This window comes from Salvelinus alpinus, chromosome 23, assembly GCF_045679555.1.
Source record: "Salvelinus alpinus chromosome 23, SLU_Salpinus.1, whole genome shotgun sequence".
NCBI classification, from domain to species: domain Eukaryota; kingdom Metazoa; phylum Chordata; class Actinopteri; order Salmoniformes; family Salmonidae; genus Salvelinus; species Salvelinus alpinus.
The window spans coordinates 34,684,233-34,700,933 of NC_092108.1; the positions used below are offsets into that span (position 1 = coordinate 34,684,233).

Genomic DNA, 16,701 nt, shown 5'->3' on the forward strand with positions numbered 1-16,701 from the left:
TGCAAAGCTGTCATCAAGGCAGTATATTTTGATTTGTTTAACACTTTTTTTTTTTACTACATGATTCCTTATGTGGTATTTCATAGTTTTGATGTCTTCACTATTATTCTACAATGTAGAAAATAGTTTAAAAATAAAGAAAAACCCTTGAATGAATAGGTGTGTCCAAACTTTTGACTGGTACTGTATATTCACATGACTATGGGGCTATAGTTACAGTTGAGATACAGACAGTGATGTGCGTGAATGACTGGTGCTCAGGGGCGCAGGTGGCTTGCTCCTGTATCCCTCTCATTCACTCACACAGGCACTAGATTTGATGACAAAGTGCATGGCATCGAGACTGTACCCATGGCAAGCTTAGCTATGATAGGGCCAGGGTAGTTATTTGTGACATGGACTATGGCCCACATGAAAAAATACTATAGTATACTATGGTATAAATACTATAGTATTCACTGTATTGTTTTTGCGGACAAAAGTGTGTGGATACTGTAGTACTTACAGTTAACTATAGTATAAATACTGTAGTAAAATAAAACTGTAGTATATACTATAGTAATTCATGTAGTGTTTTTGCAGATTATGGTATACTGTAGAATTTACGGTTGTGCTTTTGTGGAAATTACTGCACAATTTAATATAGTGTTTTTGTTTTATTATCTTTGACACAGAAGTGAGGACTTTCTCCTTGAGAAACCTACTGGCAAAATACTAAAAGAGCAAATTTTTGTTAACCTGCAAGTAAGTCTGCACTCCTGCTCTTTCCTACAACCTGTAGGGAACACAATATATGATCTATACTTGGCATGTATGGGTGGCACAAAGTGTGATACGGGGGAGGGGAATAGGTAGGGTATATGCAAAATATTTTTTTATTTTTATATTGTTTCTGCAGTCATTACTGTAGTATTTACTACAGTGTTTTTTGGGGAGGATAATACTGTAGTATTTACTATAGTATTCTACAGTATACAACAACATTCTATAGTAAGTACTAGACATATTAGAGGGATACTACAGTGTGTAGTATATTATTCTACTGTATACTACAGGTTACTATATAATTATATAGTAAGTACTGTACTATTCTATAATAAACTGTAGTATTTCTTCATGTGGGGGGCCATGTAATGGTAAAAAAAAGTTTACTTGTTTTTTAGGGCAGAAATCTATGGATTTCTTGACTGGAGTTCATGTCTCTTAAGACAACATAAACATATTCTGCATGAATTTACATAGAAATATGGATATGCAGGTGTTCTATTGTATGTGGACAGGAAAAGTACCTTCTTTGCGCATTCCTACACGAAAGCACTTCTCCAGGCGACAGTACTGGCACTGGTTACGATGATGTTGGTCGATCTGGCACTCTCGATTCGACCTGAAATATAGATCAAAACATGTCATCACTGCTATGCCATACACAAATGATAAGGACATTTAGCTTAGCTGACACTTAGAACAGCTACATAACCCTTGGTAGAAATCTATAGTAGCATATACAGTATGTGTAATATCCTCTTAATGGAGGAAGGTCACTTCAACGTGATGTAAAACATTTCCAGGCAGATGTGAGTTACCAGACCATATCTAAATGATTGCATAACATTACTAGAGGGTATAGGTAAAAAGCTGAAGAATAAAACACGATGTGATACAAAATAAGCTTCTATTTAAATATATTATAGGTATAAGCTGGTTTACAGAACCCGGTTATATAACTGCACAGCAAATTCTCCACTTTAAATCAACACTGACAGTATTAAACTTAACACTGGGCCAGTGCCAACAGGGGTCCACACTTTTCAGTGTTAAGTTAACACTGAAAAGTGTGCTGATCACACTACAATGGTGCCGGAGAAGAAGGCAAACGTTTTACGTGTTCCCAACCGATAGTTTTTTTGTTTATTTATTTGGTTTTTTTGTAACTTATTTTTTAACTTCTTTTGTACACAATGTTGCCGCTACCATCTCTTATGACCGAAAATAACTTCTGGACATCAGGACTGCGATTACTCACCAAGGACTGGCAGAATCCTTTTTTTCCTTTAACGAGTCTGATGAGCCCGACGCGAACGATATACTGCTTTCTCGGGAACAGGTCCAGATGCCCGTGATTTGCGTGAAGAGAAGGTGGTGAAAAAGGGGCCAGACGGCATGCTGCCTTCTGAGAATTTGTAGGCGATCTAATAAAACCCGACTTCCTTCCATTCTGCTAGCAAACGTGCAATCTTTGGAGAATAAAATCGATGACCTACGCACAAGATTAAAGTACCAACGGGACATTCAAAACTGTAATATCTTATGCTTCACGGAGTCGTGGCTGAACGAAGACACTATCAACATACAGCTGGCTGGTTATACGCTGCACCGGCAGGATAGACCAGCGGCGTCTGGTAAGACAAGAAGCGGCGGACTATGTATTTTTGTAAATAACAGCTGGTGCACGATATCTAAGGAAGTCTCGAGCTATTTCTCACCTGAGGTAGAGTATCTCACGATAAGCTGTAGACCACACTATCTACTTTTCGTAGCTGTTTACATACCACCACAGTCAGAGGCTGGCACTAAAACAGCATTGAATGAGCTGTATTCCGCCATAAGCAAACAAGAAAACACTCACCCAGAGGCAACGCTCCTAGTGGCCGGAGACTTTAATGCAGGGAAACTTAAATCTGTCTTACCAAATTTATATCAGCATGTTAAATGTGCAACCAGAGGGGAAAAAACTCTGGACCACCTTTACTCCACACACAGAGACGCATACAAAGCTCTCCCTCACCCTCCATTTGGCAAATCTGACCATAATTCTATCCTCCTGATTCCTGCTTACAAGAAAAAATTTGAGCAGGAAGCACCAGTGACTAGATCAATAAAAAGGTGGTCAGATGAAGCAGATGCTAAACTACAGGACTGTTTTGCTAGCACAGACTGGAATATGGTCCACGATTCCTACGATGGCATTGAGGAGTACACCACATCAGTCATTGGCTTCATCAATAAGTGCATCGATGATGTCATCCCCACAGTGACCGTACATACATACCACAACCAGAAGCCATGGATTACAGGCAACATCCACACTGAGCTAAAGGCTAGACCTGCAGCTTTCAAGGAGCTAGACTCTAACCCGGAAGCTTATAAGAAATCCCGCTATGCCCTCCGACAAACCATTAACTTCTTATGGCTGCAGGGGCAGTATTGAGTAGCTTGGATGAAAAGGTGCCCAGAGGTGCCCAGAGTAAACTGCCTGCTCCTCAGTCCCAGCTGCTAATATATGCATAGTATTATTATAATTGGATAGAAAACACTCTGAAGTTTCTAAAACTGTTTGAATGATGTCTGTGAGTATAACATAACTCCTATGGCAGGCAAAAACCAGAGAAAAAAAATCCAACCAGGAAGTGGGAAATCTGAGGTTTGTAGGTTTTCAACTCATCACCTATCGAATACACCGTGGGATATGGGTCAGTTTGCACTTCCTACGGCTTCCAGTAGATGTCAACAGTCGTTAGAACCTTGTCTGATGCTTCTACTGTGAAGTGGGGCCGAAGGAGAGAGGAATGAGTAAGGTCTGCCATGAGCTGACCATGCTTTGACCATGCGCGTTCACATGAGAGGGAGCTCTGTTCCATCGCACTTCTGAAGACAATGGAATTATCCGGTTGGAACATTATTGAAGATTTATGTTAAAAACATCCTAAAGATTGATTCAACACATCGTTTGACATGTTTCTACTGACTGTTACGGAACTTTTTGACATTTCGTCTGCTTTTAGTGAACGCGCTTCGTGACTTTGGATTTGTTTACCAAACACGCTAACAAAAGTAGCTATTTGGACATAAATGATGGACATTACCGAACAAAACGAACATTTCTTGTGGAAGTGGGAGTCCCGGGAGTGCATTCCGACGAAGATCAGCAAAGGTAAGTGAAGATTTATAATGCTATTTATAACTTTTTTTGACTCCACAATTTGGCGGGTAACTGTATGGCTTCCTTTTGTGGCTGAACGCTGTTCTCAGATTATTGAATATTGTGCTTTTGCCGTAAAGCTTTTTTGAAATCTGACACAGCGGTTGCATTAAGAACAAGTTTATCTTTAATTCTATGTAAAACATGTATCTTTCATCAAAGTTTATGATGAGTATTTCTGTTATTTGATGTGGCTCTCTGCAATTTCTCCGGATATTTTGGAGGCATTTCTGAACATGGCGCCAATGTAAACTGAGGTTTTTGGATATAAATATGGACTTTATCGAACAAAACATATATGTATTGTGTAACATGAAGTCCTATGAGTGTCATCTGATGAAGATCATCAAAGGTTAGTGATTCATTTTATCTCTATTTCTGCTTTTTGTGACTCCTGTCTTTGGGTGGGAAAATGGCTGTGTTTTTCCGTGATTTTGCGGTGACCTAACATAATCGTTTGTGGTGCTTTCGCTGTAAAGCCTTTTTGAAATCGGACACTGTGGTGGGATTAACAAGAAGTGTATCTTTAAAATGGTGTGAAATACTTGTATGCTTGAGGAATTTTAATTATGAGATTTCTGTTGTTTGAATTTGGCGCCCTGCACTTTCACTGGCTGTTGCCATATCGATCCCATTAACGGGATTGCTGCCCTAAGAAGTTTTTAAACAGGCAAAGTGTCAATACAGGACTAAGATCGAATCGTACTACACCGGCTCTGATGCTCGTCGGATGTGGCAGGGCTTGCAAACCATTACAGACTACAAAGGGAAGCACAGCCACGAGCTTCCCAGTGACACGAGCCAACCAGACGAGCTAAACTACTTCTATGCTCGCTTCGAGGCAAATAACAATGAAACATGCATGAGAGCACAAGCTGTTCCGGAAGACTGTGCGATCACACTTTCAGCAGCCGATATGAATAAGACTATTACAAAGGTCAAGATTCACAAGGCCGCAAGACCAGACGGATTACCAGGACGTGTACTACAAGCGTGCGCTGACCAACTGGCAAGTGTCTTCACTGACATTTTCAACATGTTCCTGTCCAAGTCTGTAATACCAACATATTTTAAGTAGACCACCATAGTGACTGTGCCCAAGAACACTAAGGTAACCTGCCTAAATGACTACCGACCCGTAGCACTCACGTCTGTAGCCATGAAGTGCTTTGAAAGGCTGGTCATGGCTCACATCAACACTATTATTATCCCAGAAACCCTAGACCAACTCCAATTTGCATATGCCCCACAGATGCCAGATGACGCAAACTCTATTGCACTCCACATTGCCCTTTCCCACCTGGACAAAGGAACACCTATGTGAGAATGCTATTCATTGACTACAGCTCAGCATTCAACACCATAGTGCCCTCAAAGCTCATTAATAAGCTAAGGATCTTGGGACTAAACACCTTCCTCTTCAACTGGATCCTGGACTTCCTAACGGGCCGCCCCCAGATGGTAAGGGTAGGTAACAGCACATCCACCACGCTGATCCTCAACACTGGAGCCCCCTCACAGGGCTGCGTGCTCATGCCCCTCCTGTACTCCCTGTTCACTCATGACTGCACGGCCAGGCACGACTCCAACACCGTCATTAAGTCTGCCAATGACACAACAGTGGTAGGCCTGATCACCGACAACGACGAGACAGCCTATAGGGAGGAGGTTTGTTGTTTGTTTGTTGGGCCTACCAACTACGCTAGCTAGCAGACTTCTGCCTGTTTTGATTTTTGAAAATGTCTGAATTTAAAAAAATGCATAGAACAATTACAAATAAAAATATGCTAGCAAGCAAGCTAGCTAGCTAGTTACCAATACATAATATACTTTCCATGCAATCTGTTGAGTTTTTTGGGATTAGCTAGCACTCTAACTAGCTAGCTAGCTATTTTTTTAACCTTGACTAGCAAGCTACCTACCTAAAGCTGGCAAATATGCTATGGTTGCTACTCACTAGCTAACCAGCTAGATAACGTTAGCTGGGCTTGATGGATTTATCTTCCCTGAACCTTGTTCACAGGGTATCCGTACCCCAAGGGTATTATGTGAAACACCCAGCATGTTAGCTAGCTAGCTACTTGTGTCAACACAAGCACTGTTATTGCTAGCTGAATAACACAACAACTTGCTAGGCCAAGCGTAGCACCCCGTAATATCGGCATATTCAACAGCGTTTAAGAAATATATTACCTTCAACAGTGTTACCTTGTGAACAAGCCATCAATGTTTCGTGATTATTGGTGTCGTAAAAACACCAATAGCAATTAGGGTTAGCAATTAGCATGTTTGACATTTCAGCTTTTTGATAAGCGGTTTAGCAAATAAATACGTCCCTTATTATCGGCATACTGTAATGGGGTGCGTGCTGGTGGCAGGGAAGTCAGGTGCAGGAGAATGAACTTGGTATAAACGGAGCTGTTTAATAAGTATTCAAAACCTCCGAAAACCAAAATGTACAAAATAAAAACAGAGGGTACAAAACCCGTCGCACACCAGAACATAACTAGCACACATACATACAACAAACAATCACCAACAAGGACATGAGGGGAAACAGAGGGTTAAATACACAACATGTAATTGATGGGATTGAAACCAGGTGTGATGGAAGACAAGACAAAACCAATGGAAAATGAAAAATGGATCAGTGATGGCTAGAAGGTCGGTGACGTCGACCACCAAACACCGCCCGAACAAGGAGAGGGACCAACTTCGGCGGAAGTCGTGACACATACGATCCCCCGTTATTGGCCACCTTACTATTATGTTCAATTACAAGATATAGCCGTTTAATTTTGTTGAAAAAAGAGACACCAACCTCGTATCTGAAGTGTTTGACTAGTTGGCTAGCTTACCAGTAAAAAAAATAATACTTGCCTGAAATCCATTAGCTATATTTCAGAGGTAAAATATGTATATTAAATGTGTGGTCTGTCATGCGGTCAAATTTTACAATATACAGCGTGTCACACAAAATGTGTACACTATGAAAACTCTCAAAACCTAACTTAACTTCCATAAATTGCAATGAAAATTGGTGGTCAGCTAGCTAGAAGAGTGTCTTTAGTCGCAAAACTTACCGTTATTTTCTAGTCCTTTTAAATGTTGAGCTCGCGGTGATTTAATCATCTAACCGCTAGAGTGTTTCCGAAGTTAGGGAGTGTCCGATGTTGGGGGAAAATTAGTTAGCTAGCTATACGCCTAAAGTATAGAAATCATGATGATGATAACTAGCGGTAATGTTTAGTGGCTATGCTAAATTATCATACATTCTTCTTCTCTCCCACAGATTCCCACAAGGTCTCAGACTCCAGGATGCTTAGAAGGAGCAAACAGATGAATACAGTCAGACAGGGTTGTCGATTTCCATTGTCACTTGTAATGCTAAAAAGGTCAGAGAAAGACACTCCCATTTTGCTAAATTAGCTAGCTATCTAGGCCACTCACCAAACTAAAGGATACAGATTGATTCACCACTTAAATAGTTATGTTTATTTTATTGAGTAGGCTTGTATATATATATATATATATATAACCATACTTCCGGGTTGGAGCGAGCGGTCGCACTTCGCACTTTGGTCCGCAGCAGCTAGCCAGCTAGCAAACGTCCACCGTCTACCGAATAGCAGCACTTTGGTCCGCAGGTAGTATAACTTTTCATTACATTTCATTACATTTCATTATAGTACAACGGTTTAATTTGTCTAATCTTAGCAATTTCTTCTTAGCTAGCTACATAGCCGTCTTTGTATCAAAGATAATTGCGTAATTATCGTATTTCGTCGTCCTAACGCAGTCTACACTGCTATCTGCCATCTGCCCAGCAGCTAGCCAGCTAGCAAACGTCCACCGTCTACCGAATAGCAGCACTGTAGCAACTATTACACCCAACTGAACGACTTGATTAGTGTAGTGTTAGCTAGCTACATAGTTGTCTTTGCTGTCTTCGTATCCAAGATAATTGTGTAGTTTAGAGTGTGTAGTTTTAGAGTGATTATCTTAATTTACCGAGGCTAGCTAGCCAGCTATCTGTCGTCCTTAACGTAGGAGACACTGCTAGCTAGCCAACAGCTAGCCAACGTCTACCGAATAGAACTTCTGCACTCAACAACCCGGTCGCATTCCGCTTCGCTCCACAGGTAGTATCACATTTTCATTTCATTTCATTACAGTACAACGGTTTGATTTGTTTGATCGTAGCTAGCTACATAGCTAGCTACATAGCCGTCTTTGTATCAAAGATAATTGTGTAGTCTAGAGCGATTTTCTAGGTTAGCTAGCCAGCTATTGTCGTTCTCTTAACGCAACGTAACGTAATCAACACTGCTAGCTAGCCAGCTAGCCCCCGAATAGCAGCACTGTAGATACTATTACACTCAACGGAACGACTTGATTAGTGTAGTGTCAACAACGCAGCCACTGCCAGCTAGCCTACAAAGTCAACAACTGCCAGCTAGCCTACAAAGTCAACAACGCAGCCACTGCCAGCTAGCCTACTTCAGCAGTACTGTATCATCTTAATCATTTTAGTCAATAAGATTCTTGCTACGTAAGCTTAACTTTCTGAACATTCGAGACGCGTAGTCCACTTGCCACTCCAATCTCCTTTGCATTAGCGTAGTCTCTTCTGTAGCCTGTCAACTATGTGTCTGTCTATCCCTGTTCTCTCCTCTCTGCACAGACCATACAAACGCTCCACACCGCGTGGCATCGGCCACCCTAATCTGGTGGTCCCAGCGCGCACGACCCACGTGGAGTTCCAGGTCTCCGGTAGCCTCTGGAACTGCCGATCTGCGGCCAACAAGGCAGAGTTCATCTCAGCCTATGCCTCCCTCCAGTCCCTCGACTTCCTGGCACTGACGGAAACATGGATCACCACAGATAACACTGCTACTCCTACTGCTCTCTCTTCGTCCGCCCACGTGTTCTCGCACACCCCGAGAGCTTCTGGTCAGCGGGGTGGTGGCACCGGGATCCTCATCTCTCCCAAGTGGTCATTCTCTCTTTCTCCCCTTACCCATCTGTCTATCGCCTCCTTTGAATTCCATGCTGTCACAGTTACCAGCCCTTTCAAGCTTAACATCCTTACCATTTATCGCCCTCCAGGTTCCCTCGGAGAGTTCATCAATGAGCTCGATGCCTTGATTAGCTCCTTTCCTGAGGACGGCTCACCTCTCACAGTTCTGGGCGACTTTAACCTCCCCACGTCTACCTTTGACTCATTCCTCTCTGCCTCCTTCTTTCCACTCCTCTCCTCTTTTGACCTCACCCTCTCACCTTCCCCCCCTACTCACAAGGCAGGCAATACGCTCGACCTCATCTTTACTAGATGCTGTTCTTCCACTAACCTCACTGCAACTCCCCTCCAAGTCTCCGACCACTACCTTGTATCCTTTTCCCTCTCGCTCTCATCCAACACTTCCCACACTGCCCCTACTCGGATGGTATCGCGCCGTCCCAACCTTCGCTCTCTCTCCCCCGCTACCCTCTCCTCTTCCATCCTATCATCTCTTCCCTCTGCTCAAACCTTCTCCAACCTATCTCCTGATTCTGCCTCCTCAACCCTCCTCTCCTCCCTTTCTGCATCCTTTGACTCTCTATGTCCCCTATCCTCCAGGCCGGCTCGGTCCTCCCCTCCCGCTCCGTGGCTCGACGACTCATTGCGAGCTCACAGAACAGGGCTCCGGGCAGCCGAGCGGAAATGGAGGAAAACTCGCCTCCCTGCGGACCTGGCATCCTTTCACTCCCTCCTCTCTACATTTTCCTCTTCTGTCTCTGCTGCTAAAGCCACTTTCTACCACTCTAAATTCCAAGCATCTGCCTCTAACCCCAGGAAGCTCTTTGCCACCTTCTCCTCCCTCCTGAATCCTCCTCCCCCTCCCCCCCCTCCTCCCTCTCTGCAGATGACTTCGTCAACCATTTTGAAAAGAAGGTCGACGACATCCGATCCTCGTTTGCTAAGTCAAACAACACCGCTGGTTCTGCTCACACTGCCCCACCCTGTGCTCTGACCTCTTTCTCCCCTCTCTCTCCAGATGAAATCTCGCGTCTTGTGACGGCCGGCCGCCCAACAACCTGCCCGCTTGACCCTATCCCCTCCTCTCTTCTCCAGACCATTTCCGGAGACCTTCTCCCTTACCTCACCTCGCTCATCAACTCATCCCTGACCGCTGGCTACGTCCCTTCCGTCTTCAAGAGAGCGAGAGTTGCACCCCTTCTGAAAAAACCTACACTCGATCCCTCCGATGTCAACAACTACAGACCAGTATCCCTTCTTTCTTTTCTCTCCAAAACTCTTGAACGTGCCGTCCTTGGCCAGCTCTCCCGCTATCTCTCTCAGAATGACCTTCTTGATCCAAATCAGTCAGGTTTCAAGACTAGTCATTCAACTGAGACTGCTCTTCTCTGTATCACGGAGGCGCTCCGCACTGCTAAAGCTAACTCTCTCTCCTCTGCTCTCATCCTTCTAGACCTATCGGCTGCCTTCGATACTGTGAACCATCAGATCCTCCTCTCCACCCTCTCCGAGTTGGGCATCTCCGGCGCGGCCCACGCTTGGATTGCGTCCTACCTGACAGGTCGCTCCTACCAGGTGGCGTGGCGAGAATCTGTCTCCTCACCACGTGCTCTCACCACTGGTGTCCCCCAGGGCTCTGTTCTAGGCCCTCTCCTATTCTCGCTATACACCAAGTCACTTGGCTCTGTCATAACCTCACATGGTCTCTCCTATCATTGCTATGCAGACGACACACAACTAATCTTCTCCTTTCCCCCTTCTGATGACCAGGTGGCGAATCGCATCTCTGCATGTCTGGCAGACATATCAGTGTGGATGACGGATCACCACCTCAAGCTGAACCTCGGCAAGACGGAGCTGCTCTTCCTCCCGGGGAAGGACTGCCCGTTCCATGATCTCGCCATCACGGTTGACAACTCCATTGTGTCCTCCTCCCAGAGCGCTAAGAACCTTGGCGTGATCCTGGACAACACCCTGTCGTTCTCAACCAACATCAAGGCGGTGGCCCGTTCCTGTAGGTTCATGCTCTACAACATCCGCAGAGTACGACCCTGCCTCACACAGGAAGCGGCGCAGGTCCTAATCCAGGCACTTGTCATCTCCCGTCTGGATTACTGCAACTCGCTGTTGGCTGGGCTCCCTGCCTGTGCCATTAAACCCCTACAACTCATCCAGAACGCCGCAGCCCGTCTGGTGTTCAACCTTCCCAAGTTCTCTCACGTCACCCCGCTCCTCCGCTCTCTCCACTGGCTTCCAGTTGAAGCTCGCATCCGCTACAAGACCATGGTGCTTGCCTACGGAGCTGTGAGGGGAACGGCACCTCAGTACCTCCAGGCTCTGATCAGGCCCTACACCCAAACAAGGGCACTGCGTTCATCCACCTCTGGCCTGCTCGCCTCCCTACCACTGAGGAAGTACAGTTCCCGCTCAGCCCAGTCAAAACTGTTCGCTGCTCTGGCCCCCCAATGGTGGAACAAACTCCCTCACGACGCCAGGACAGCGGAGTCAATCACCACCTTCCGGAGACACCTGAAACCCCACCTCTTTAAGGAATACCTAGGATAGGATAAAGTAATCCTTCTCACTCCCCCCCCCCTTAAAAGATTTAGATGCACTATTGTAAAGTGGCCGTTCCACTGGATGTCATAAGGTGAATGCACCAATTTGTAAGTCGCTCTGGATAAGAGCGTCTGCTAAATGACTTAAATGTAAATGTAAATGTATATATATATATATATATATATATATATATATATACATACAGTGGCTTGCATAATTATTCAGCCCCCTTGGCATTTTTCCTATTTTGTTGCCTTACATCACTTGTATCATTTGATTTGCACAACATGCCTACCACTTTGAAAATGGAAAATATTTTTTATTGTGAAACAAACAACAAATAAGACAAAGAAAACTGAAAACTTGAGCGTGCATAACTTTTCGCCCCCCCAAAGTCAATACTTTCTAGAGCCACCTTTTGCAGCAATTACAGCTGCAAGTCTCTTGGGGTATGTCTCTATAAGCTTGTCACATCTAGCCACTGGGACTTTTGCCCATTCTTCAAGGTAAAACTGCTCCAGCTCCTTTAAGTTGGATGGGTTCCGCTGGTGTACAGCAATCTTTAAGTCATACCACATATTTTCAATTGGATTGAGGTCTGGCCTTTGACTAGGCCATTCCAAGACATTTAAATGTTTCCCCTTAAACCACTCGAGTGTTGCTTTAGCAGTATGTTTAGGGTCATTGTCCTGCTGGAAGGTGAACCTTCGTCCCAGTCTCAAATCTCTTGAAGACTGAAACAGGTTTCCCTCAAGACTTTCCCTGTATTTAGAACCATCCATCATTCCTTCAATTCTGACCAGTTTCCCAGTCCCTGACAATGAAAAACATCCCACACAGCATGATGCTGCCACCATCATGCTTCACTGTGGATATGGTGTTCTCTGGGTGATGAGAGATGTTGGGTTTGCGCCAGATATAGCATTTTCCTTGATGGCCAAAAAGCTAAATTTTAGTCTCATCTGACCAGAGAACCTTCTTCCATATGTTTGGGGAGTCTCCCACATGCCTTTTGGCGAACACCAAACGTGTTTGCTTATTTTTTTCTTTAAGCAATGGCTTTTTTCTGGCCACTCTTCCTTAAAGCCCAGCTCTGTGGAGTGTACGGCTTAAAGTGGTCCTATGGACAGATACTCCAATCTCCACTGTGGAGCTTTGCAGCTCCTTCAGGGTTATCTTTGGTCTCTTCGTTGCATCTCTGATTAATGCACTCCTTGACTGGTCCATGAGTTTTGGAGGGCAGACCTCTCTTGGCAGGTTTGTGGTGGTGCGATATTCATTTCCATTTTTTAATAATGGATTTAATGGTGCTCCGTGGGATGTTCAAAGTTTCGGATATTTTTTTATAACCCAACCCTGATCTGTACTTCTTTGTCCCTGACCTGTTTGGAGAGCTCCTTGGTCGTCATGGTGCCGCTTACTTGGTGCTGCCTCTTGCTTAGTGGTGTTGCAGACTCTGGGGCCTTTCAGAACAGGTGTATATATACTGAGATCATGTGACAGATCATGTGACACTTAGAGTGCACACAGGTGGACTTTATTTAACTAATTATGTGACTTCTGAAGGTAATTGGTTGCACCAGATCTTATTTAGGGGCTTCTTAGCAAAGGGGTGAATACATATGCATGCACCACTTTTCAGTTTTTTATCATTTTTGAAAAAACTTATTTTTTTCATTTCACTTCACCAATTTGGACTATTTTGTGTATGTCCATTACATGAAATCCAAATAAAAATCCATTTAAATTACAGGTTGTAATGCAACAAAATAGGAAAAACGCCAAGGGGGTGAATACTTTTGCACGGCACTGTATATATATATATATTTGTTTAATCTAAGTAATACAATTATTAATATAACAATAAAATCCTTATTATTTTGAAAGACATGTAAGGTCTTTCTACATGTTGCAATAAAGTTGACTAAAGTAGGAGCTCTTTTTTTGTTTGTAAGTATTTTCACTTGGTAATGACTAATAAGTAATTATATAGAAATTGCTCACATGTACCTATAAAGTTACACCTCACTTTAAATAGCTAAACCCTGTGTAAGAACTATCGACAACCTTGTACAGATATTACAGATATGCACTAGTGTGTTTATTTTCTCATTTGGATGGCACTTTCAGAAGCTGATGATTAGATTGCCAGAATGGGTAACGTAATTTGTAGGTACACAATAATTACAAGCAAGTACACTTCAAGATACACTTCATTTTAACTAGCTAAATCCTGTGTAACACCTAGTAATTACATTGTACTTATGCAGATATTACAATTACTCTGTGACAACGTTGAGTGTAGATTTTGAAGAGTGCGCATTTACGGGTAGGTAATTAGAAACTAAACATTAAATTGGTGAATTTAGTGGAAACCTGCCCATTTCTAACAAGCATGGTAACAAGCATTTGTTGTTACGCCTCTGTAATTACAGACCGCAATTACAACCAGTTACATGTTGTTATTACAGTGTAACTATGAGTTATTACAATTAACTACAATACTTGTTACAGTATAATTACACATGTAATGACACTGTAATAAGGACCCCTTAAAATGAAGTGTTACCAAAAAAAATCTACCTGCAGTAGAGCATGCTGGGAAATCTGATAATGAGGGGCGTGGTTTTGAAAGGAATGTTTTACTCTCCACATAGTAAAACTGACACAATCACACTCAATACTGGTTATTAACACCAACACTGGGGTTATTTTACACCACTGAGTGTTATTTTAACTCTTACAGAGTTAATTTAACTTCTAAATCAACACTAGAAATGTTACACTTAAAAATCAACACTAGGTAACACTGGCCAATTTGCTGTGTATATACTGTATGACCCAATCCCTCTCTTTCCTTAGATGATCCATGGCATTAAATACTGCATCTTGCTCATGGATCGTTCATATGGGCAGACTGGCTGATGTAAGGATGACTAAATCGCAGTGGGGAAGAAATTCAATCATCTGACTTCAAGGCCAGTTTTGTAGAAGAAAACGTATGAATGCAATGTAAATCAATAAATAGCATACCGCAAAACAACACAGCTGAACAATACAATTAAATGCGATAGAGGTGGATATTCAACCCTCAATTGTTGCATATTGTTGTCTACCAATAATATGGGCAATCAAAACATCTGCCAATAAACAATGGTGTGTAATACAATGTTTCATTCAGCTATTCTCTTCAGAGCCCTTTCATGTCATGAAAGGCTCTCACTTAAAGGAAAATACCACTCAAAAACTGTCTTTTGGTATTTGTTTCGTTAGTCCACTGTTGATACAGTCCCAAAATGTTTTGCATGTCAGCACTCAAGTTTTCAAGACATAGAACTTTCAAAATATGATGCAAAACGCTTTCTGTATTTTGAAAGTTCTATATCTTGAAAACTTTGCTGACATACCAAACATTTTGGGACTGTATCAACAGTGGACTAATGAAACAAATACCCCAAATATCCCTTTAAGTGAGGGATGACTCAAATCCATTATGCGCACTGCTGTGGGATATTGTAACAGCTCTGCACAGTCAACAATGTATTAATGCATGACTCATTCTCGCTATTTGCATCCATTTGCTTTGTACAAATGGGATATCGATAACAGACAAACTAAGAGATCAGAAATAAAGGCTCAGGGACAAAGCTATTACACAGGTGTATGCTACAGTTTGGTTGAGAAAGAGGTGAATTCTCCTCTTACAATGTAAATTGCTTTGAGCACTTTAAAGATGCACTATGCAGAAATCACTCCGACCACTTCCTGGTTGCTAAAATTCGAATAGTTCGCCTAATTTCAGTTTATGTGACAAAACAAACAAGTATAGTCTAGAGAATTATTGTACTATCTAAACCGTTGTTAAATATATTTTCCATAACCAAAAATATTGTATTTTCAGCTGTTTGAAGCTGGTGTACAAAACAGAAAGTAAAACACTCAAAAATGAAACTTAAGAACAGGAAGCATAGAAATAGGGCATATAGAACAGATCTACCGCTTCTTAGACTTGCTTTCAATGAGAATGACAGATCTATAACCCACATTTCTAGGGTTGGGTCGCCCAACAAGTTACACATGCAGCTCTGTTATAATTATCCATCCACTTTGAGAATCAATAATTAAATCATCACAATTATTAATTAAGTCTCACCTGCAGGTATAGTTGAGGTTGCGACGGATGCTTCTCTTGAAGAAGCTCTTGCAGCCCTCACAGGTGAACACACCGTAGTGCTTCCCACTGGACTTGTCCCCACACACCACACAGTCCACCACACATGCCTTGTCCTCGTCCCCAGCCTCCATGTCACTGCCCCCTGCCTGGGGCGAACCGTCCTCCTCCTCTCCCCTCAGATAGCCCTTCTCCCCCAGCCCGTTGGTGCCCCCGTTGGGATCTCCCCAGCCCCCACTTACCATGGCCATTGTTTGATTAGCAGACCACAGAAGGAATGGGAGACGGCCAAAGCTTTCGGTAGCTGCCGTCTAAACTTACTGACTTTCTTTTGTGCTCCGCTGTTCAGAGTTCAATATTTGAAGGTTCTCTGTCTTCTCATTTAATCATTTGTTTGGCTTTTTGGTCCTTAAAGTGTGTTGGAAACTAAAATAGTCTGTCTGAAAAATACCCACACCCTCTTTTAATTTATAGAACAGTAAAAATGGTGTAGAATGTTTGTCCTCCGAAAAAAAACAATAGAGCTGTTTTGTCTCCTCCCCTTCCACTATGATCCGGAAATAGTTAAGCCTTTCACTTTAGAAACTTTTGTTTTGCATGCCTGTGGCTTCCAATACCCCCTGTTTTTCTTTCTCCTTTTTCAGTTATTCACTCTTTTTGTGAGTTTTTTCCTTTGGCCCATGTCCTCCGACGGCTGTCTTATAGAAGTCGAATTGTTAACGCTTCAGCCAAGAAACAGAACCTTTCACAGGAAACAATGAATCAAACACAAATTTTCAACAACGGACCAAAACACACCCCATTCACTAGCTCTCCAAATCCCTTATTATCCGTAGGGTTTTCACTGGTTAGCCTCGCCCACGGTTGGCTGCGTGTGAACTACAATTCAGACACTGTGTTTTAACGTTTAGAAACGTCAATAATCATCACTTGCGAAAAGGTTTTCGAAACATATGATATGCCCCTTATCTT

General features: G+C 42.9%; 1 protein-coding gene across 3 annotated transcripts in view; it reads right to left on the reverse strand.

The window, feature by feature from the left end:
- The window catches only part of LOC139551301 (nuclear receptor subfamily 2 group F member 6-like), a 39,793-nt gene that overhangs the window by 21,704 nt on the left and 1,388 nt on the right, over positions 1 to 16,701 (reverse strand). For all 3 annotated transcript variants that reach the window (XM_071362800.1, XM_071362799.1, XM_071362798.1), the window contains exons 2-3: positions 15,712 to 16,471; positions 1,290 to 1,384 (exon numbers count right to left, since the gene is read on the reverse strand). In XM_071362800.1, coding sequence (XP_071218901.1) covers positions 1,290 to 1,384; positions 15,712 to 15,980 — 364 coding nt within the window. In that variant the 5' untranslated portion in view covers positions 15,981 to 16,471. The remainder of the gene's footprint in view (positions 1 to 1,289; positions 1,385 to 15,711; positions 16,472 to 16,701) is intronic.